Source organism: Choloepus didactylus, chromosome 3, assembly GCF_015220235.1.
Source record: "Choloepus didactylus isolate mChoDid1 chromosome 3, mChoDid1.pri, whole genome shotgun sequence".
Taxonomy (NCBI): Eukaryota; Metazoa; Chordata; class Mammalia; order Pilosa; family Megalonychidae; genus Choloepus; species Choloepus didactylus.
Genome location: NC_051309.1, coordinates 88,761,213 through 88,783,764, shown reverse-complemented (window position 1 = coordinate 88,783,764; position 22,552 = coordinate 88,761,213). Strand labels below are relative to the sequence as shown.

The 22,552-nt window shown below is 44.5% G+C and overlaps 1 protein-coding gene and 1 long non-coding RNA gene across 2 annotated transcripts in view; one reads left to right on the top strand and one right to left on the bottom strand.

Moving 5' to 3' along the window:
* On the bottom strand, positions 1 to 8,417 carry LOC119529587. The gene is made up of 3 exons (XR_005215904.1): positions 8,133 to 8,417; positions 2,460 to 2,628; positions 1 to 663 (listed from the first exon to the last, which is right to left on the bottom strand). It is a non-coding gene; the product is annotated as an uncharacterized LOC119529587 (long non-coding RNA).
* A 156-nt stretch (positions 8,418 to 8,573) lies between these two features.
* The window catches only part of SCD5 (stearoyl-CoA desaturase 5), a 198,787-nt gene continuing 184,808 nt past the window's right edge, over positions 8,574 to 22,552 (top strand). Inside the window, exon 1 of the mRNA XM_037830107.1 lies at positions 8,574 to 9,216. Within this exon, the coding sequence (XP_037686035.1) occupies positions 8,985 to 9,216 (232 nt within the window). The 5' untranslated portion in view covers positions 8,574 to 8,984. The remainder of the gene's footprint in view (positions 9,217 to 22,552) is intronic.

The window sequence follows — 22,552 nt, the reverse complement described above, 5'->3', positions numbered from 1 at the left end:
TTTTGGGGGCAGGAGGGGTATTGTTTTTGCTACAAATCTGCAGAGACCTGACATTTCCCACCAAAGAGAAGTGTGGTTATTATAACGGATAACATTTATTGAGCATAGTGTGTTGGCCTGTTTTCAGGCCAATTCTCTTCAACTGATGGGAAAAATAGCCCCTTGCAGCTCAAAATCTACATCTTCACAGCTTGTGCTATCACAAGAGAAGAGATCACAAAGACAATTCTTAGTGGCTCTGTTTCGGTCCCATGCCCACTACCTGACTAAGCTCTGTGCTCAGGGAGGAGGGGTACCCTAACTGGCCAGCCCATACAGTGTGTCCACCATAGTGTGAACACAGTGAGTGGGTCCCCAAAGGAAAGGGTTCAGTTTAGAGAAGAACAAGGAAGAAAAGAGTAGACTGAAACAATCAAGTATCTCCTGTAGATGGCCACAGGAAAGTTATAGTACCAAGGTTTTGGATTCTGGGGGACACTTTGGGTGGTAGCAGTAAAAAGCCTCTAGGGAGCCCACTTTATCCCAACTGCTATAAATTGGGTCCTCATCAGGGATCATGTAGATGAGCAACAAGTTGGGAGTCAAGGAACTGGATTTTAGTGCATTCTCTGCCACTGGTTGGTAGTCAAATAATGTCACCTCTTTCTGCCTCCATTTCTCCATCTGTAAAATAAAACAGTAGGATTAGATGATCTCTTATTTCATTTCCAGCTCTAGTGGTCAATCATACATCTACTGCAATGTCAGTGTATTATTTATAAGTCTTCAGAAGCATCAAAAATAAATTTGGATACGCACCAAAGCTTTGAAGAAAGATGACAGAAACAACTCAGGTCCAGTTATATTTGGATCCCTTTTTCCCCCAACTTGTAGAGTTAATTTGATTTCTAATCTGAAGAAAAATCAATGCAGCACTTTCCTTGGTTGGGAATAAATGGGCAGGTACTAAAGAGATGGTTTATAAAGAGACAGCTTGGGGCAAATAGATTTGCTTGTCCTGGAGGTCCTTAACTATTAAGTCTTTCTCAATAATGACATATTTCCATGAAATTAATCTTTCTGCACATCTGTTTCTGTTCCCCATGTCAAGGATAGACTAGATTTGAGTTGATTACATAGTTTTTCCTTTGATGCTGCAAATCTGGGTCACTCTTTTGACATTCCTGAACTCTATTTACAAATCCCCCTCCCACCTAGAGAACAACAGGGGCCTTTGACTTTAAGAGCAGCCTGTGATAACTGACACAGCAGGAAGAGAAAAGAGGTCATTTAAATAGAAACAATAACAGCAGCTAACACAGAAATAAGTAAGAGCTTCCCTATGTTTAACTGAGTTTGTCTATATTTATCTGTCCTTGGAAGCCAAAATAACTATCTTTAAAGAAAATGGGATGGGTGCATGCTGGGGGAAGGGGAACTGGAACGCTGGGAGAGTTTGTGGGTGAAAACCTCATTGTCAATATTGTTTGTCTTCTGTCACAATAATAGGGATGGTTAATTTACTTCAAAGAGCTGGGATTTGGGAGCAGGGATTGAGAGTGGAGAGGAGTTTGTTTCTAGCCAGATGTTGGTTAAAGGTTGGATGTGGTACAGATAGAAACCAATGTTAACAAGCCATGACTGAGTCTCTAAAAGGATGATTCCTCTGTAGCACTTGTAGATTGTAATACGCATTTATTTCAGTGATTACTTGATTACTGTCTGTTTCTTCCACTGAACTGTGAATTCCATGAACACAGAACCATGTATTCATGTCAGTGGAGCTGAGCTAAGTGCTTGGCTCTTAGAGGAGATTTGATATAAACTCGAGATAATTTTGAAACGGGCGAAGAGCAGCATATTGCTAACAGAAGAGAAAGGTTTGGGTTGGTTTCAGCATTTCAGTAGACCCTTTTATCTATCTTATAAATCAAGAAGACAGGACTTTCAAATTTGGTCATCTCCAGCATTTCCTGCTGCCAAATTGCAGCACTCTATAAGGATGTCTGGGAAACATGAAGAGGGTTTTAGGCAATAAGGTTGGGGTTTCTGCTAAAAGGAAACCCCTCACTTCACATCCAAACCAATAGAAGCATTCATTTTAGAGGAACATGTCAACCACTGCTGCAAAATCTCAATGGAAAAATTGTCCCAATTCATTTAGCACACAAAAGGGAAGCCAACCCTCCTGTGACTGGAAGCTGAGAAGACTAAATTTTCAGTAAGCCATGGTGTTGCTATAGCTCAGAACCAATCTTCCTGTAATCTTGGGGGCTCACCTCTCAACCTGATTCCCCTGGAATCATTCTAATCCAAAACATGTGAAGAGTTTTCTCACCCTGGGAGCACAGTGTTGTTTTCATTTGAAGTTGTTGTCCATACCCCTCACCCAAGAGGCATCTCTCACCCCAAGCTTAGATCTATAGGAGCTGTGGAGCTGATTCCTTCCTTGTGCCAAAGGAGTTACTTTAAATGATTACCTTTGATAAAGCATTCAGAGGATGTGAATGCTCTTCCTGCTAAAATTCATTTTTTCACCGTCTGAAGCCCTCCAGGCCATCTGGTTATGCTTCTCTTACCCATCTGGGACCCCCAGAAACACTCTGGCTTCCTGACAGGGCAAGTTTCATAACTACATCCAGTCCATCTCTGTAAAATGATAAAAAGAAAATAATACCCACATTATTTAGAACTTACATATGCTTAACACTGTGCTAACCTCTTATTCCACACAAAATCTTATAGGTGGTATTATCTCCACTTTGCACATGAAAAAACTGAAGTTGAAGATTATTAAGTAAATGGTATAGGAAGGATTCCCAGCCTAGATCTGTCTTAGTCCAGTCAATGAGCTACATACCCCTCCAAACTAACTTATCTCTAACTTGTGAACTAACTTACGCTGCCTAGTCTGTGGCACTTCTCAATTTGGAAAGTTCTTTCATGAACATTATCTCATTTAAATCTGATAGCTACAGTATAAGGTAGGTATTTAATTCCTGTATTATCTACGATGAAAGTGAAGATCCAGGAGACCTGTCATTGCCCCCATCACAAAGTACTCAGATTTGAAAATATTTTTGTTGTGATTTTTTTTTAAATCTTGGTATTCATATTTTGAAGGAATACAAACTTATCTAAGTGCTAGGTACTGTCATAGCTCCTTTGCCAGGCTCACTTTCACCTTTGAGTCTTGTCTTATGCAACTTTCCTACTAGACATTTCTGCCAAGTCATCCTAGCTTGTCCCTGCCACTTCCTCCATGAAGCCCTCCTGACCATGCCAGACCACATGACTCACTAAGTGTCTCTCACACTTATTTTGTGTAGCTCATATTACTGTCAAACACTTTCTATCTTCTGTTCTCTTTCTGTCCTCTCTATCAGAAGTAACTTCTCCATGGTACATACTGCTGACCAGAATCTAGGCATTCTGGCTGTGATAGTTTTCTCCTAGTACATCTCAGAGCTGCTCTTTTGTAGTTTGTATTATAATCTTGTATCTGCTCATTGACATTTGAGAACCTTTACTCGTCCTTCTTCAGAAAGTCTCTCCCCACCCCTTGGACTCTGGCTTATAACCTTCTCTAGCTAAATCTGATGCTACCCTGTGTGATTTCACCCCAGGTGGAGGTACTGTCTGGTATACCTCATTCTCTCCATCCCTTGACCTTCTCATATCCAGTGACTGCCACTTCCAGTATAACCCTGTGGCCTTACCCTGAATCTCGCCATCAGAAACTATTCCACTATTTTAGGTCTTAACTCCAAAACCCCCACTCTTGGAACACAATGGCTATTACTTCCTTTATTGTCATTCCCTAACAAAGAGAAATCTGTTTTGCAACTTCTTCAGAACCTCAGTGCCTTTGATCCTCCCACTTACCTGTGAGTTCTTAGCTTCCTTCTGATCACATTTCCTTCCCCCACCCCTTCCCCAGCCTGGATTCCAAACAAACTTCTCTCTCACTAGCGTTCTCAATTATCTGTTTCCCTTGTCCTTCCACCAAACACATCCTACAAATCTCCATCCCTACTTCAACCTTACAATCTGGACATTCCATCAGACTTCTGAGAGGCTGCATAATCATAACCAAGCAGACCAATGCCTTACAAGCTTGAGGCTTCCATTTTCAGTCAGGCCCTTAATTTGGCTTGCAACCTTTTAGTCCTTCTTGGTTAGCTTCGTCTCTCATCCTGCTCAACAGTTCTTGGAGCCTTCATCACCTCTATCAAATTCCCACTCTGCTTATCCAGCAGATGATCTGATCTTCCCTTCAGAGCAAACAGAGGCCATCCTGATGCCCCCCCTCTCCTTACCAACTCACTCTGTAATCATATCTGCCCTCATCCTCACTTCCCTCCAATCTCCAGGAAAAAGTCTCTTCTGCTCAAAGTTAATCCTACCGTCTGATTACCTGATCCCATCCTGTCCAACCCTCCCCCCATCAAGCATCTTCTTTCTCATTTTTGACCTTTCACCTTCTTTCAGTATCTTTTGCCCAGTCAGTAAATATGTTCAAATTCCTCCCATCTAAACACACACTCACATACATACACTCCACACACCTCCCCTTAACTTTACCTTTCTGTCCCTCTCTCCTTCAGTGCCAAGTTTCTTGAAAGATTAATTTAAAATGTATTCTCTGCTTGTCCCTCTTCCTTGTTCTTTAACTCACCTGTGTATAAAGTCTGCACCCATCACTCACTGAAAAGGCCTCAGCAAAGGTCACCGATGACCTTTTGTGTGCATGGGCTCTGCATTTCCCCTCTTTCCTGGTCCTTCTGAAACATTTGATATTGCGGATCCTGCTGTCCCACACTCAGCTGATTCTCCTACCTCTATGATTTTTGCTTCTCAGTCTATACCACTAGCATCTCTTTCTCATAAACAGTGGTTCACTAGGATTCTATCTTGAGCCCTTTTCTCTTCTTACCTTTCTTGGGCAACTAGTTCCACTGCCATGGATTTTACTGTATTTAGCTATGACTAAATTTCTGTCTCCAGCCTAGACCTTTGTTGATCTCCAGGCCCATATATTCAACGGCCTACCCAAGAGTTTCACTTGGGTGATCAAAACAGGACTTTTCTTTTTTAATAACTTGCTTCTATTTCTTTAGTGTCTCTCAAAACTGATGAGTATAATGATGATGCTGATGATTAATATTTATGGATTTCTTAATACATTCCCATGTTCTAATCCCTTTATGAATATTAATTTTGTCACAAGAGTACTATAAGGTAGGTATTATTACTATCCCCGTTTTACAAAAGAGGAAGTGTTGACACAAAAAGAGTTAGAATCTTGGTAAATGGCATTGCTTTTTCACTCAAATACCCAAGCCAGAGATGCAAAAAGAATCTTGTATTCTTTTTCCCTCTTCCTTTATGTTCAGTCAAGCATCAAATCCTGTTGGTTCTTCCATTTTATTTTCTCTGGCTTCATCCCCACCCCCCCACCCCCCCGCCTTCTCCAGTACCTCTTTCTCCAGAATCTGCGCCTTTGCCTTACTTCAGATCCTTACCACCTCTCAGCCAGGCTGTTACAATAGTCTCCTAACTGGTCTTCTTGTCTCACTCTTTCCTCTCCCTACTCCCAATTCAAATAATCTCCACTTCTCTGCTAGAGTGTTCTTCCCAAAATGTAAACTTGATATTATTATACATAAAGCCTTTTGGTGGGTCCCTTCACCTACCTCATAGCTCTTTCTGCAGGATACCCAAGTATACCAAACCCCATGGGCTTCCCACTGAATCATATTTCAGCTTCAACTCCCCCCATTGTTTCCCTACATTCTTGTCAGACATTCCAAACACCTTTTTGAATGTCATGTGCAAACGCTTTTTGCTCATGCATTTTCTCTGCCTGAAATGCCCTCTGCCACTTCTTTGGTAAACAACTGATTATCTTTTGAAACTGCATTGTCCAATATGGTAGCCGCTAGCCACATGTGGCTACTGAGCACTTGATATGTGGCAAGTCTGAATTAAAATGTGCTGTGCTGTAAGTATACATTGGATTTTAGACCTACTATGAAAAAATATTAAATGTCTTCCTAATAATTTTATATTGATTAAATGTTGAAATGACTATATTTGATATATAGGGATAAATAAAATAAATTATTAAAATTTACTTTCTTTTTACTTTAAAAAAATACAGCTAATAGAGAATTTTAAATTATCTACAAGTGACTTGCATTTGTGGCTCACGTATTTCTGTTGGACAGTGCTGCTTCAAAACTTTACCCAGTAATCACACACCCCAGCCCACCACTCCCTCCTTTGTGCGTCCACTTTATTTTGTGCATACCACTTTTATGGCTGTTATCATAGTTTTGGTAATTATTTGTTTCACAAGGTAAGGATTACTTCCCCTTTGCCCTCATCCTAGGGTAAGATGTATACCCATCCACTTCAGGGGACTGACCAAGAAGCCAAGAAAATATACTAGGTTCTTTGGCAAGATAGAGAAAGGAGACAGTGACCCTAACGGCAAAATATGCTACAGGGACAGTCAATATTATCAAGAATATATCTTGTAGATGTTTCACTAGGAGGCTGAACTCGGAGAGATCATTTTCCTTCAGCCCCTTGTTTACAGGCAAGATCTGAAAAACCTAAACAGCACACCACAACCACCACTACCTCAACACAAAACATCCCCTCTTCCATCATGGAAACAATCAGCTGAAATGGCTAGTTCCATCCAGCCTGATTAGTTGGAGGGAAGAGAGGAAGATGTTCAAGATAGAGCAGCTTATTTAGTAGATAAGGCACTCAAGGGAACAATTAAAGAACTATTTCACTTCTTCCCCTGAACTTCTTATATGTATGCTTGATACTTAATAGGAATTTCTTTTTTTTTTTTTCCAGTAAGAGACTAAATCTTCCTGCCTTTCCAAACCTTCAAGGCCATAGCAAAGAGATTTCATTTGTTTGGTCTTCCTTCCTAGATGGGGAGCAGGGATGACACCGTATTCAACCTTGTATCCCCAGTACTCATCAGTCCTGGAACATAGCAGTTGCCCCATAAATGCCAAATAAATGACCGACTAATTAGAGTGAAGGTGGGTGATTCTTTAGAATAAACTGGTAGACTTCTGGCCAAGCAACTAGTCCACCCTGGGGGAAAAAGGTTAGGCTGGGTGAGAGAGCTACAGGATGTACATAAGTCTAGTGGGAGTGGGGAGCAGGATCAGAGAGAGCATGAAAGGAAAAAGTGCTTCATTATAAAGCCGAAGTTGAGTCGGTTGGTGAAATTCACACCCTCCAGTTTCATGTTCTATTGTCTCATTAGCCATTGCACAGTGCCAACATCTACCAAATTTTCTTTTCTTCTATAATTTCAGCTAAATCTGAAGCACCACCACCACAATACTAGCTCAGTGGCCTTGACTTCACAAGCCACATACCTTGCCTCTGTTTTAAATTAGACATTGTTTTAAATTAGCTCAGGTCAGCTAGCAATAAAATGCTGATGCATGGTCCTTTAATGTAACCAATTCCTTGCAAGTTTTTTCCTGTCCTAGAATCCTGGAAAATGGATTCGCAGTGGGTAATACAAAAATCAGCTGCTTCTGTCAACATAATGTCAACATAATGGCACTGCTTCAAACTCACATTCATGGAATTGGCAAGCTGGAAGGAACAATAGATATTAGTTCTGTTGCCCTGGTAAAGAAACAGAACAGCCTAGAGAGCTGATCTGGGTCACAGTGAGTTAGAACTAGAACCCAAGGCCGGGCTTCCAGGCCTGAGCTCTTTTCCTTCTGCTGCTCACCTGCAGGGGCAGCCATACCCCACTTTGCAGGACACCTAACTCACCCCTCTCAGCATTTTCTATGCAACTAGGGCCCTCTGAACAGCTTTAAATCATCTGTGCTAGAAGTGAAGAAATGGATAGACACACATTTTTCATAAATTAGCTTTCTTTGGAGTATGCTGGGTGATTCTTTTAAAAGCCTAACGTTGACTTGAAGTGTGTCAGATTAACTAAAGGCTAAGGAGTCGGTTCAGAAGCAGCTGGTTAAACAAGAATTTGCCATAAACAGAGCCGCCTGCTGGTGGGCTGCTATGCTGAGCAGGGTTTGCCTACTAATCAGCCCCAAATCATCTAAGTATCACCCAACAGGCACTGATTGGGCACCTACCGTGTGCCTGGCTTGAAGAAGGGGATCATCCACAACAGCCTAATTATGAGTTGAGGGGCTGAGCTCCATCCATCCTTCATCTGTGCCCAGTGACCCTTACCGACTGGCAGAAACAGGGACTTCTAATTCTCATCTCTTATCTATCTAATTCTCATCTCTTGGCCCTAACTGGGCAAGTATTTAAAATTTTCCAGCAAGGGTGGCCTGTAAAAAACAAAAAACCAACAACAACAACAAAAAAAACCAAGCCACGAAAAAATAGCTTCTCAAAAGGGATAGTCAGGGGACAAGGTATTTTTGGAGATTGGAGAAAAAACACACAAGTGCTTGTGAGCTGCTCTGATGGTTCCTTGGCCCGGGAGTCAAGTCCCACTCAACTCCCTGGGCAGAGGCTGCCAGCTGCCTGCCCGGCGGGCTCCCCCGTCCGGCCCCGGGGAGCCCGGGCTGAGGAGGCCAGGAGGCGCCTATCTCTTTAAGGGCCCCACCGGCAATCCTGATTGGCTGTAGCTATGCAGGTCTTTCTTCCTCGGCTCCCTTGGAGTGCTCCCGCCCGCGTCGCTTTCTCTGCTCCCTTTCCCCAATCTCCCTCCACCCTCCTCTTCCTCCCGGCCGAGTTCAGCCCGGGCAGCGGCATGGATGCAACACCAGCAACAGATGTCGGGAGCTAAGATTTGCATCCTTAGGCCATGCTGAAAGCCTGAAGAAGAGAGAAGGAAGCAAAGAGAAGGCGCGGACGTGAGGTGCGGAGAATCCCCCCTAACCGGCAGAAGCCCCCGCCCCCACCGGAGAGCTCGGCGTAGTCAGAGTCTGTCTGCGGCTGCTGCTGCTGCTGGGGCCGACCTCTCCCCAGCCATGCCAGGCCCGGCCGTCGACGGGGAGAAGGTTCCCTTCTGCGACGCGAAGGAGGAAATCCGTGCCGGGGTCGAAGCCCCGGAGGGCGGCGGCGGCCAGGAGAGGCCGGGCGGGCGCCGGCAGCGGCAGAACATCGTCTGGAGGAACGTCGTCCTGATGAGCCTGCTCCATTTGGGGGCCGTGTACTCCCTGGTGCTAATCCCCAAAGCCAAGCCGCTCACTCTGCTCTGGGGTAAGTCCCGCCGGCGCCCCCTGCGCCCGGGGCACGGCGGCGAGGCTGGACCCGGGCGCGCGAGGTCCCGTGCGGAGCTCTCTCCGCACCTACCCCCTCGCCCCCTTGTCCCCCTTGGAATCCATTTCTCGGTCCTTTGGGACGGGCAGTTATTTCTGTCCAGGTTATTTTAAACTTCTGCTTCTCTTTCTGTGTACCTGAGTAAGCGCTTTAAACCGGTTCCCCGCTGGAGAGCCGGGAGCGACTCCGCGTCCTGCGGCGCCGCGGGTGTGCGCAGAGGCGCGCGAAGGGAGACGCCGGGTGCCGTCTAAACCCCGCTGCGAGGGAGCGAAGGAGGACAGGCGGGATGATTGTGCCCGTGAGGGTCTCAGGGGCATTCAGTCTACCGCCTTTCAGCCTCTTAGTCTCCTCCGCGGATCACGAGCCGTGGAGCCGAATTCAGGACAAGAAAGGAAGTGGAGGGGGAATGAGAGACCCCGCATAGAATAGTCTTGGTGTTCGCGCACGAAATGGAAGAAACCAGTCCCTTTCCTGCCTCTCCAAGGCCCCAGATTCGTCCTTCTCCGTCCCCTCACCCCGGACAGTGATATATTCTCTGCCTAGTTGCAGTTTTCCGGCCCTAGAAGTTTCTCGGACAGAATACCGAGCCCACGTTCAGAGCGCTCTGCCCCCATCACACAGCTCCGCCTGTGGCCGTGCAGAGCCCCCTCTAGGCCCCTGTCCCCCTCTGGCCTGCGCGGATCTGTGCGTCGTACCTGTGGCTCCCCCGCTACCTTCCTTCTCCGCCCCCCCCCCCACCCCTACCGGCAGGGGAAGGAGCCCACCATCCCCCTAGGACCGCGGGGTTACCGAGCCGGCCCTGCATGATCCCGGTTGCTGATCTCTGAATCATCTCGCAGCCCCCCTGTCGCTGTAACTGGTTTTGGCCTCGGTCCCTGTAGCGGCATTGATATCCTGGGCTGAGAATTGAACGAGGTAATGCAAGGAGCTCTTTCAGCTCCCATTTCTGAGATCTCTAAGGAACGAGGCCAGAGAAGCACAACCTACTTTTATTTCCAGAGGGGAAGAGGAGAGGAGAAAATAAAAAAATCTCTTTCTACAAAGCTCCTTATTTGACAAAACGCCAGCTTCAAATGCCTGGGTTGATAATGGGGCCTCTTGGGCTCTAAGCCTTCCCGTGCCATTCCTGCTCTTTGACGCTAAAACCTTGAGAACTTGGGTACCTCGTGGCGGGGTGGGGGGCGGTGCTGAGAGAGAGAAAGTAGCGTTGAGGGGTGGTGATAGAGAGAGGGGTCTTTGGGAATCCCTGCAGCTTTATAAAGTCCTCCCAAAGCTCCTATAACTTCCTATCTCATGTCTTATTGCCACAGAGCTCCCAGGGAATTCCATTTTCTCCCAGCTTCTGGGGCCAGAGTTGTGTGTTGGACTTCAGAGTCCACCTGCCTCTAGGGGATTGGGGTTAATGTTTAATAGCTGTAGTGCCAGGGAGAGCTCAGGAAAGAATGAGCACTTAAAATATTATCTTACATGCCTGGGCTTCCATAAGGCTCACTCACAGTCTCCACTCTTACAGCCCCTGAACCCTGCTGATCCTGATAGGTTACCAAGAACCGCAAAGACGAGACTCTCTTCTCCAGGTTTGCCAAGTCACCTCTGCCCTTTCCATGCGGCCCTTTATGGGGGAAGACAGAATCTTTATTCTGAAAGACCTTGGCCAGAGGAGACCTCCTTCAGTCCCTAATGCCTCCAGCTTCCTCAGAGAAGTCAGCACACTGCAGGGATCTGGTTTCCCCTTTGTAGTGATGGTGTAAAACCCATCTTTGTAGCTCCCTGGATAGTCCCCGGCCTTAGCTACTCTTCATCAGCTTTGTGCTCTGAATTTTGATTCTCTCCCTATCTATCCATTATTATCTTCCTAAGAACAATAATTAAAATTAATTTTTTTTTAAAAAAGAGCAGACAGTGGAGGAGGTTAAGTTTGAAGTTCCAAAATTGTGACTTAGAAAACATTCCAGACAAATGGATCTTATCTGATGAATGTCTTTTGAGAAAAGAAATGAGGAACAGTCAGAGATGAGCTAAGATCAGTTGTGGTGATGGCTAGAATATATAGGACAACCAGAGGGTCTGGGGGGACATTGACTCAGGGTTATTTTCAGTGAAGGCCATGATGCACTGTGATGCACAGATTTCCCCCCACTGGATGCCCTTTTCTATCTACCTCACCCACTGTCTCTGCCTAGCTTTAGGGCTGAGTTCATGCATCAGTGGGCTGCTTATCCACTTCAGGGACCTGAGTTGTCACGGAGACAGACTTAGCCCATCCATCATTTGCCACCCTCCACCCCAGGTGAGGTTGCCCTGGAAACAAGAGGCATCCATGCAGTGCACCCAGCAGAGGATGTGTTAGGTGTGCAGTGTGTGGGGAGTAATTTGCGTGGTAGTAAAATGTCATCCGTGAAAGATCCATCAAGTTCTTCAGTCTAGCCTCCCCCACTGCCTAACTCCCTCCCCTCCCCACACACACTTCTGTGATTCTCCTTGGAACCAAAGCAAGTATTTTCCCTTTTTATCCTTCCAATTTCCTGAGTGGGCAGGCTGTCAGAACAGAATGCTCTTGGTGCCCTCAGGTCCTGAGGGATGAGTTTATGAGTTTTGAGGACAGAAAGCAAACTCGGATTGAAGGAAAAATCTTCCCCTGAAAGCTTGAGCTCACTAAAATGCCTGCTTTGAGGGTTGTTGGTCAAAGGAGCAGCTAGACAGTGCCCTGAATCCCAAGGTGGGTAGAAAAGAGGAGCCTTGATCAACAGACCTGGTGTTAAGGAAAAAGTCCCAGGCTCCTTCCCAGTGGAGCTTTCCCTGATCGTCTCCAGGCATTCATGCTGTTGGGTTCCAGAAATATCAGGGACATTTCTGGTTTCTCTCTGAATGTCATCCAAGTCCTCTAAGTGTGTCTCATGGTGACATCCTTCTTTTTCTCTTCCATGGGACAGCTTCAGTGACAATATAGGGCATGCAAAGCAGTCACGCCCTGCTGCTCCCTTTGGTGGGTCCCCATCCTTCCTCAGCATCCTACCCTGGGGCAGACATGGCCATTGTTTAGGTTGGTACAGTACTCTCTGGTGCCCTTTTGGTTGCTGGAGCCACTGGACCATCCTGGGTGGGATTCTGCATATGGCATGGAACCTGAGAGTTGGCAGGGATTAACAAGGCAGCTGGGGTCAAGAGAGGCTGGGGTTTGGAAGGCTGTGGTCCACCAGTCAAATTCTATCAAATTCTGAGGATTACCCAAAGATGGGCTGTCTTCTCATCGGCATCAGGTAAGCTGCATCCATGACATGGTATGGTTCTCGTATCTCTGTTGGGTTGTGCTTCTTTTTCCATCAAGTCCCTAAGGTGGTTGAGGAGACGCAAGCATGGTGGCCACAGACTTCTGTCTTGCCTCCAGGTTTTTTGAAGTGAGCAAGGCTTAGTAGAAAGGCAGACCTGGATGTGAATCTACATGACCTTGGACAAATTAACATCTCTAAGCCTGTTTTCTCCCCTGTAAAATGGATATATTAATGCTACTTGTTCATAAAGATGTGAGAATTAAATTAGATAATATGTGTAAAGCACTTAGCACAGTGCCTGGCTTGTGGTTGGCGTTCAGTAAATTGTTAGCTACCATTATTATTACTGGTCCAAGTCCTGGCTCTTTTTTTTTATAGAAGAGAAAAGATATCCCACAGCACAATAGGTTCCAAAAAGCTGGCACAGAACTTGGCTTCACTGCCTCTCTTGCATGGAAAAGCTTGTTTTGGCTTTGGAAACAGGGTTCTTTCTTGAAGTCACCAAGGAGGAATGACTTCCTTTCCTTTCCTTCTTCCCTCCCTTATATACTTGTCTTTGTCCTTCATTCTGGCTTCCCCTTCTTCAATTTGCTTCTTCCAAAGTTCAGTATTTCATAGCTAAGGATCTTTTTGTTCAGCTGACAACTCACCTGGCTCGTAGCACTTTTTTTCAGGGCTTTTTGAGCACAGTCAGAAACAATCACTGTAGAAACAGAGCCAGATCATTTCTCTGAATCTCTTAGGGTCTTAATTTTGACTTTTAATTCCCCCTGTTTAGCTCTTTGAGTCATCATTAAAAAAAAAAAAAAAAAAAGTCATTGCTAAAATGACTGCTAAAAAATGGGAATGAATCTTTCTTTTTAAACTTTGTTATTCCCAGCCCAGCGTTGCTGCAACCCTTGCCTTTTGAATGTGTGCAAGTCACTAACAGCCTTTCCCAACTCTGGATTGCAGCAAAACCGGAGAGAATAGATTGGTTTTCTGCTAGTTTAATAATCCCAGTAAGTATAAATATAGGTCGAAGTTAACATTAAGGCCAAGGTCACTGTGGGCAGCACTGTGATCCTGAAATGAGAAATGGCACTCCAGAGGAGAAACTAGGGCTCAAATCCTGGCATTGCCAATTAGTAGTTCTTCAAACTTCAGACATGTTTCTCTACAGTTTGTGAGCCTCAGTTTCCTCATCTTTAAAATAGGGATGATAATAATACTGAGCTGACAGAGTTGCTGTAAGATTTGGGGGATATTAAAGTGCCTATCAGAAGACACTCAGTGCTCTCTAGTATTATTAATTCCATGTGGCTTTGTGTGTCTGGAGCCCTGATTACCTATGACTTAAATATAAGGCTGTCGGTTATTCATTGTATGTGTGAATGGCCATGAGAGAGCTTCACAGTCATATATTCTGTCACATATTCATCTACTAATTCATTCATTTTTTCATTCTAATGGTTCTCTAAAATGGCTGCCCCTCAGAATCACTCGGAAAGCTTTTAAAAATTTCAGACACCAGGACTGCCTTCCCAGACCTAATTAGTTGGAGAATCTCCAAGGAGGGATTCCCTTGCTTTTTTTTTTTAATTAATTTTTTTTTTAAAGAAAGTCATCCAGGTGTCTCTGGTGCACAGCCAGGACTGAGCACCATTATTTAATTTACTTACGACACATCCATTATCTTCCAGACACAGTCCCTGACTTCACGGCACATACAGTCCATGGAAGACAGAGCAGTGAACAGGTGATAACCGCCAGACAGCATTAGTTACAGAGTGTTCTGGGGGCTGGAGTTGTGGGAGGCTCGCCAGAGGGAGTGGTGGCTGAACCGAGACTGGAAGGAGACCCGGAGCTGATGGGCGGAGGGGTTGCTGGTGAGGTGGCATTCCAGGCACAGCCAACCTGCCAAGGTCCTGAGGAGGTAGAGACAGAGTGCCTCCGACCCAAGGAACTGATAGCTCAGCCTGGCTGGAGGGTAGGGAGAAACAGGGGAGACCTGGCTGCAGGAGACCAGGGGCCAGATCTAGGTCCATGGGAGATTCTCCCGGACCAGGAGGAGATCCAGGATTGTGGAGTGGTCGCCCTCGGTGACACCCTTCAGCCTTTACCTGTCTCTCCCCAGGTAGGCTGCAGGCTTCTCTCTGGGGGCATCCCAGGGGCTTTAGAAGAAACATACTGACAGGCCCGTGGCTGCAGCTGCCGGAGCTAGAAGAAACTTGTTCCTCAAAGTGTGGTCTGTGGGCAGCAGCAGCATCTCCTGGGAGCTGGTTAGCATTACAGACTCTCGGGCCCCACCCCTGACCTTCTGAATCAGTACCTGCATTTCTGTAAGCTCTCCAGATGATTCATCTGCACACCAAGTTAGAGAAGCACTCCCCAGCTTCAAGTCTAGTCACGGCCTGACAATTGAGACAGGCAGGGTGGACATGAGTGGGAGTTTGTAATTTTTTCTTTTAATGGCCTCCTCTCCCTTACTTCTCCCTCCTTCCCTTCTGACTCCTGGTAGCTTATTTTAAAGCATGTCGGGGTTCTGCCTCTCTTGCCAACAAAAGGCTGTTGCTAGAATCTTTTTAGCCGGCAGCAGCAAGGTTTAGTTCGTGGGCTAGAAAATTAAATTTATTTTCATGAATTGAGCCGGGAAAAAAATAACAAGGAGGCTCTGTGGATGCCTCTGGGGAATTCAGCTTTTCTAATTAACAGATGCCTGGTAAAAGTGGGGGGGACCAAAATTGTGAAGCAGATTGTATCAGTTAGGATGCTTTTGGCTGCAAGTAGCACAAAACTCAACTTCAAATTTCTTGAACAATAACAAAAAATTTTAATTTCACTAGTAAGGAATCCAGAGGTAAGGCTTTCTGGGATGACCCACCAGTGCCAACAAGGATACGGGGTTCTTTTCTGCCATGTTGGCCTTGTCCCTGTTTAGCTTTCATCCTGGTTGCAAGGTGACTGCTGCAGCTCCAGGCAACGCATGTAGTTAAAACAAGGTCCTGTGGAAGAAGAGGCTGCCATTCCTGAAGTCTCATTTTATCAGCAAGGAAATCCTTAATAGCCCCACAGCAGACTTCCCTTTAAATCTCATTGGCAGGATTGCATCACGTGTCGTTACTAAACCAAATACTGGCAAGGGAATGGATCACCATGACTGGTTCAGCTGAATCAGGGTTGAGGGCTCTGCTCACAGGAAGAAGAGGGCACGGCTGCTGGGACCACCGAAAACTCTGCCCACGGGCCTTCCTCTGCTCTCTAGACTTCCCCCTCCATTATGTTGCCTCTTCTCAGAAAAGGCACTGGTTCCTGTGTTTTACATATTGGTGCGCTTTTCCTCTCTAATCCCAAACACCTATGCTTGTTTCAAATCCTGCACTCATCCCCGTTTGTTTTAAATGTATGCCTTTTCCATGAAACCCTGAGCTCCTTGGGCATCTCTGCACCTATAAGAACTGGCACACAGTCCCTCCCATGATGGATGCTCAGTGTTTACAGTGTTGGTGGCATGAATGAGGGAATAAATGATGATTTAATAAATAAGTCACCATGTGGCCTTTCTTTCCAAGGGAAATTTGCAGTTAATCCCTTAACTTAAAAATTTTTTTTCCCTTCCTAGAGAACTTTCTGTGTGATTTCTGGAGAAGGATTGGGGAGAGAGGACTTTCTCAATGCCCCAGAAATCTTCATGCCCCTTGCACCAGTGCCCGTTCTGTGCATCCCCTTGACCTCCCATGTGGTTTGCAGAGCTCTCTATTACCCTTCTGAGAGGGCTTTAATGGAATACGGTGGGATTGGGGAGGGATACTCTGGGGGCAGGGAATTGTTAATCCTCCCAGGGAGGGTACCCAGAACTAAATTATAGGAAAGATGGATTCAGTTTATATATACATATGTTGCCAGAATAAAATTTTTTAAAAAAGTAAAAGATGGAAAACCAATGACATAGAATGTGTTCTCCACAAGGTTTTCTCCATGGAGGCCCTCGGACTGCTACGTGTTTTCTCGGTTGGTTGTTTTCCTTCACTTTGAGATGACACAGAATCTCAGTGGTGAAGTCAAGACCAGGGTTCTGTTCTTTTTTCTCAAATTTTATTTAAGAAAAGGGCGTTTAAAAGTCTAGTACATTCTCACTTAACCTCACCCAGCACATACTCTTTTTGGACAAGAGCAGAGCATCTTACTAATGAGGAAGGTGTTAACTATGTGATCAGGAAAACAAAGCAATAGCTTTTGGCTAGAGTATGGAAACCCATATTTTAAAGTGCAGATGTGGGAACATGGTGTTAGTGTTAGAGCAGAACTATAGCGGAGCCATTGGGTAAAACCTTTGAGTCAAATATTGCATGGAAAGAACCTTCTTAAGGTGCTTGATTGATTTTACATCGGGTGGGGGTGGTTGTTGGGTTGCCAGCTCTAGGCGCTGGTCATTGCTCTGTATATACATGGGTGATATTGATATAACCAAGGTCTTCAGGGATTGTGGAACTTCCCGGAGACTGCCCTCCAAATGGGGAGAAAAAGCAAATAATAGATTTGGAAATGAAAGGAGACAAGAATAGAGTTTGTAACTCAGGTTTAAGTTAGTTTTCTTCCCATATCACTATTGTATGCATATTATCATATACTTATTGGACTTCACTTCCTGAAGAGACAATAGCTTATAAATGCAACCTGTGACCTAAATGGGCAAGGCCACCTTCCACAGCATCCTCCTCCTCATCATCAAAAAGCATTTATCAAGCAAGCAATTAATTACTTATGGCCCTGGGCTAGACACTGTATAAGAAAGACCCCATCCCTGCCATCTTCCCTTTTATAATTCAAATAAAGGCTGGTGATTTCCCCCAGAAATGAAATCAGATAAACTTAACTGTTCTTGAGGCATGGGTAGATAAAGAAGATACTCTTATTTCTATAAAAGTACCATGCATGATAAAATTTAACTGTTTTGTGGAGTAGTTTGTCAGTCTACTACTCTAATAAATATGTTCATAAGGAGCTTTTGCAGATGGTTAGAAGGAAGCTCATCTCTGTTCTCAGCCTATGACTCAGTTTCACGGCCCTGAAAGCATTTGTTTTGCTCTGGAGTCTCTCTAAGCCAAAGGAGATATTTATTAGCAAATGTGAATGCCCACTTACCTCCCCCTTTTCAACTCCCACCCCCAAATCCATTGTGTTTGGCTCATTCATTGGGTGAGTCACTGGCATTTTTAGCTATACTCAAATTACTCCAAGGTCTTGTATCCATCTGGAGCTCTGGAGGGAGTTAGGTCACTACCCTCTCTCTGAGTATAGACTTGATGTGAACCTAAACTTGGCAAAATTCCCATGAGGGTTGGAAGAAGCCACAGTTATTAGAACTATATTCCCTCATGCACTGAGCTGGTATTCAATTGGTATGCACCACTGTAGCTCCACAAGTTGTTAAAATATTGAAATAGTAAATAGCTGCTCCTCCCTTGGTTCTCCTGGAGTTCCCCACAATCCAGGAACTAAAGGGTTAATGTCCTGCCCAGCTGCAGGGCTAAAATCTACATCTGTTCTGATTGGTTTTGCTTGGTTGGTGCCCCATGGATTGTCAAATATTTTTAATATCACCTCTGCTATGCATCCTCTTATTATCATATAATCCATATAATCTTCAATTTCTATACCTGTCACCATCCTATTCTCCTAGAATGAGAATTTTTTTTTTATCTAGCCTATTATTCTGGTTTAAACTTATATCCCCAAATCATGTAAGGAAACGTGTTAGAACCCAGTCTAATTTCTGAAACTTTAGGTTACTCACCTGTCCTAATAGAAACCCCTATTGTGATAGAGGCAATGTGTCTGAAAGGGCAATTTTGTTTTCTGGTTTATAGTAATCATTACCTTAATTACCAAGATTTCCTCCCTGAAAAAATTGATATTAATGTTATATCAGAAATAAACCACCTTTGTAAAAATACATTGTATCATTATTTTCTTTTGGTGTTAGGAGGACCAGATGAAAAAAATGGCACCACCCATTCTGGTGGTACTCCTAACTCACAATTCATTTTCTCACAATGTTATAAGTGATAGCTGGGTTAGAGTCACTATCATTCAAACCATTCCTGAGGCGTGGTGTGGGTAATTTTTTTTTTTAATTATAAAAAATTTCAAACATATACAAGAATAAAGAGAATGGAGTCTGCACCCCCACACCCCTACCCCTTGCCCAGGGATTTTTTTTTCATCTTAAATTTTAATTTTGATATATAATTTCAAACTCATAGAACAGTTGTAAGAACAGTACAAGGAACTCCCATGTAGTCTCTACCCAAAGTCAACAATTTACATGTTGTTCCATTTGCTTTATAATTTTATCTCTATATGTAATTATATACATATATATGTGTATATGTCTGTATGGATTTTTTTTTCTTAACCGTTTGAGAATAAGTTGGAGACATTGTGCCTTTTTACCTCTAAATACTTCAGTGTGCATTTCCCAACAACGCAGTACCGGTTTCAAACCCAGGAAATTTAACTTTGATACAATACTGTTCTCTAATCCATTTTAGGAACGTGAATAGGGCTGGTGGATTTCCCATAGTAGGAATCCAGGCTTTTGAGTCAACTGCTTCCAGCACACGGTTCCTTTAACATAGGGCCCATATCTTGAGGGAATGGGAGTTTTCGTGGGAGGGAGGAAGGTCAGTGGTGATATTATGTCTGGAATGCTTTGTGGTGATGGAGTAACCTTGTTTTCCGGAGCTTTGGAATGGGGATTGGTGAAAAGCTATTAGGAAGTGAGAGGTGAAAAAGGAACCTGGAGAAAGCCTCAAATAGCCCAAGGCAGAAATCTTAATTGGTGCCTTGGAAAGGGACTGGAAACTCTTTCTTTGGATGGGTGTGAGGACTAAATTTGGTGCCATGGCCCCTGGCCTGCCCTGCCCGTCCCACAGGGAAGTACGGGCCACCTATGGAGAGTGTTGGTGGAGAAGTTAGGATTTAAGAAATGATTATGATTACTGAATCATTATATAGATGTTTCTTTTTACTTTCTAGTGTATTAGAATAGCCAGAGGGAAATGCCTGAAATTACTGAACTATAATCCAGCTGCTTTGATCTCTGATAATGGCTGTGTAACTATAAAGCCTTTACCTTGTGACTCTAAAAACCTTGTGACAGACCTCCACTTCTACCCCTTACCCTGTTTTTCAACTTTAGAGTCTTATGATCACTAAAGACAGCCCCTAGTATTTATTAATGAAGGGTCTTGAGTCAGCCCAGAACTAACCCACCTCAATTCCAAAACTGTTTTGCTAGATGGAGCTGGATCTAACCAAAATTGGCCCACCTGACATGCACAAGCTTAGACTTTAACCTGTATGACCTATACCTCATTATAATACTAAAAATCACACCCATCATCATATTAAGGCCACCGTTTTCTTACATACATTCTGTACTAAACATGGAATCAGTCCACGCATGCTCAATAATTAGATCATTATCAATAATTGTGCTCATTATCCTAAAACCTGCCCATCTTTTGATATTTTAAAACTATCAGTGTTACTACAGTTTAGAAAGATAGATTTTTAGGCAAATGGGCTGTCTGATCTCCCACTTCACGCTTAGCAATAAACTCTGTCTCCCTTTGAAACCCCGATGTCTAAGGAATTGGTCATTTGTGGGCATCTGGCAGAGAATCCGCCTCTTTTGATTGGTGTCAGTGGCATCGTGTTATTATCACACCCAGAATCAGACAAGCACATTGGTGCCGTATTTCCTGCTGTGTAGAAGTGCCTGAACCCCAGTAAATTGGAGAATTCTTTGTGGCAGTCGACGGAACTCTTCTCTAAGGCCCCTTTCCTCTCTGTAATCAGTGGCTTTACAGTCATCTTCATCTTGGAAGAGCAGGTGCTTCCCCAGATCAGTCATGCCTCTGCTTCTCAGGTGGGGACTCCATGTGTCTCTCTGCTTGGGACAAAGCTGTTTTAGTGAGTACCCCGGACCCAGGCTACTCCTGTGATACAGAACCCTTTGCAAATGTTTATGACCCACCAACAAATAAGAATAGGTGGAAGACTAGATGCTAACTGCAACCGAGGCATGAGGTAGTATCCTGAGCTACGTCCTGTAATGGTAGCCTCATGACATGGGTGGTCTTTTCAGGCCCACGGGGTGTTGAAGGGGACAGGACCACCCTCACCTAGGACTGTAATCGAAGCGGCTGTTTCAGTTCCTCTCACTCTTAAATCTTCCCTCTCCCTTCTCTTGGAAAGGAGATGCACTTTCCAACACCCCTCTCCTTTTTATTGCCTTTTTTTTTTTACTTTTAACATGAGTCTCTCAAGCCATTACTGGTGCTTGTTTAAATCTTAAGGCTCATTCAGCCTCCCTCAGGTGAGCCCTGCTAGATTTTTCTCTATTAATGATGAATGAGAAGAGGCAGACAGAGCATCCAGACACAGCCAGGCCCTGCTTCTAGTCCTGGAGTCTTGATAGGGCAGAAGAAATGCAGCTCACTAAAAGCAAAGCAGCCCCTCACCTGTGGACCAGCCTGCCCCTGATGTCGGAGAAGCAGCGATCCGAGCGGGCCTCCCAGGGCCTTCTGGGTGGCCAAGGTGTTTCCTCAGTCCGAAGGTTGGAGGCAGAAGTTTTGGACTCATACGTTTTTGCTTATTAGCTAAAGTACACATCTTCCAAGTCTCTCCCTGGCCCAGGGCCATTCCATTCCTAGCAGGTAATGATTGAGTTTATGAAAAAGATAAAAGTATTTTAAGGTGCAAAAGAGGTTCTCCTGGCACCTTTGTGATGATGCTGAATATGCTGATGCTGAATATGCAAACTAGTGTTTTTATCTGTGCTCAGCTTCAGGAGCACTGAGGGGGCACTGCTGGGATGTATTTTTCTGTACCTGTTTCTGCTCCAGTACAGGAAGACTGAGAGATTTAGATACCTTATTAAATTCTGTTTCCACACGTTTGTGAAAACGTGTCTAGTGTGTATCAGGCACTGGGAATACACAGGTGAGCAAGTTATAATTCCCACCAACCGACGTTTGTTGTCTAGTATAGGAGATGGACCTATGCCAATTTTGACTCAGCGGTATAATTCAGAAGTAGGTGCAGGGATGGCTGGGAGGAGGGAGCATGATCAAGGACACATTCTTGGAGGGGGTGATGCTGAGTTGCCTTTGAAAAGATGAGTGGGAGTTGTCCAAGCAGAAACCTCAGGGAAAAGGCAATCCAAACAGACATAACAGCACATTCTAGGCATGGAATGTGGGACTCTTTGGGAAATTGGTGGCTAAAAAGGTTCATGGTTTAGGATAGTCAGCATTTACATGCTTACTATGTACCAGACATCAAGTACTTTCTGTATTGTACTTTCTGTATTGTAACTCCTCCAATCCACACAACAACAACCCTGTGAAGTAGTCACAGGGACACAATGCCTTTGCTGCAGTTCCAGGGGGGATAATGTCTTTGAAAATGAAATTTATTTCATAACTAATATAGAGATAAAATTCGACCCAATGAATTCATTTGGTGGCAAAATCTGACCTGAACTATTTATCCTATTTAGTCTGAATAGTCATATGAATGTGTTTGATTACAGACCCACTAGGGGCATCTCCTATTATAGTGCACATGCACTAAATTACCTTTCTAAACATCTGAAAAATTCTGAATTTTGAAGCACATCTGATGCTCAGTGTCATGGATAAGGGATTGTGGGTTTGTCCTAGTATCTTCTGCATTTTGCATTTGAAGTTGCTGAGGTCCAGGGATGACTCATTTGCCCAAGGCCACAGAGCCGGTAAGAGGCAGAGCCAGGGTTTGCATGGATCTCTTTGCCTCTGGAGCCCACTCTGCACCCCTTGGCTACACTGTCTTGAGAGACTTCCTATGTGTATCTGATTTGAGCACTAGACATGTGGGCGGATCTGCAGGGATGGATTGGGATAGGGTTGCTCACTGTGGCAGCCCAGCTAGCTAGCTGAGCTGTGATGACTTTCCCCTGTCACCACCCTTTTGGT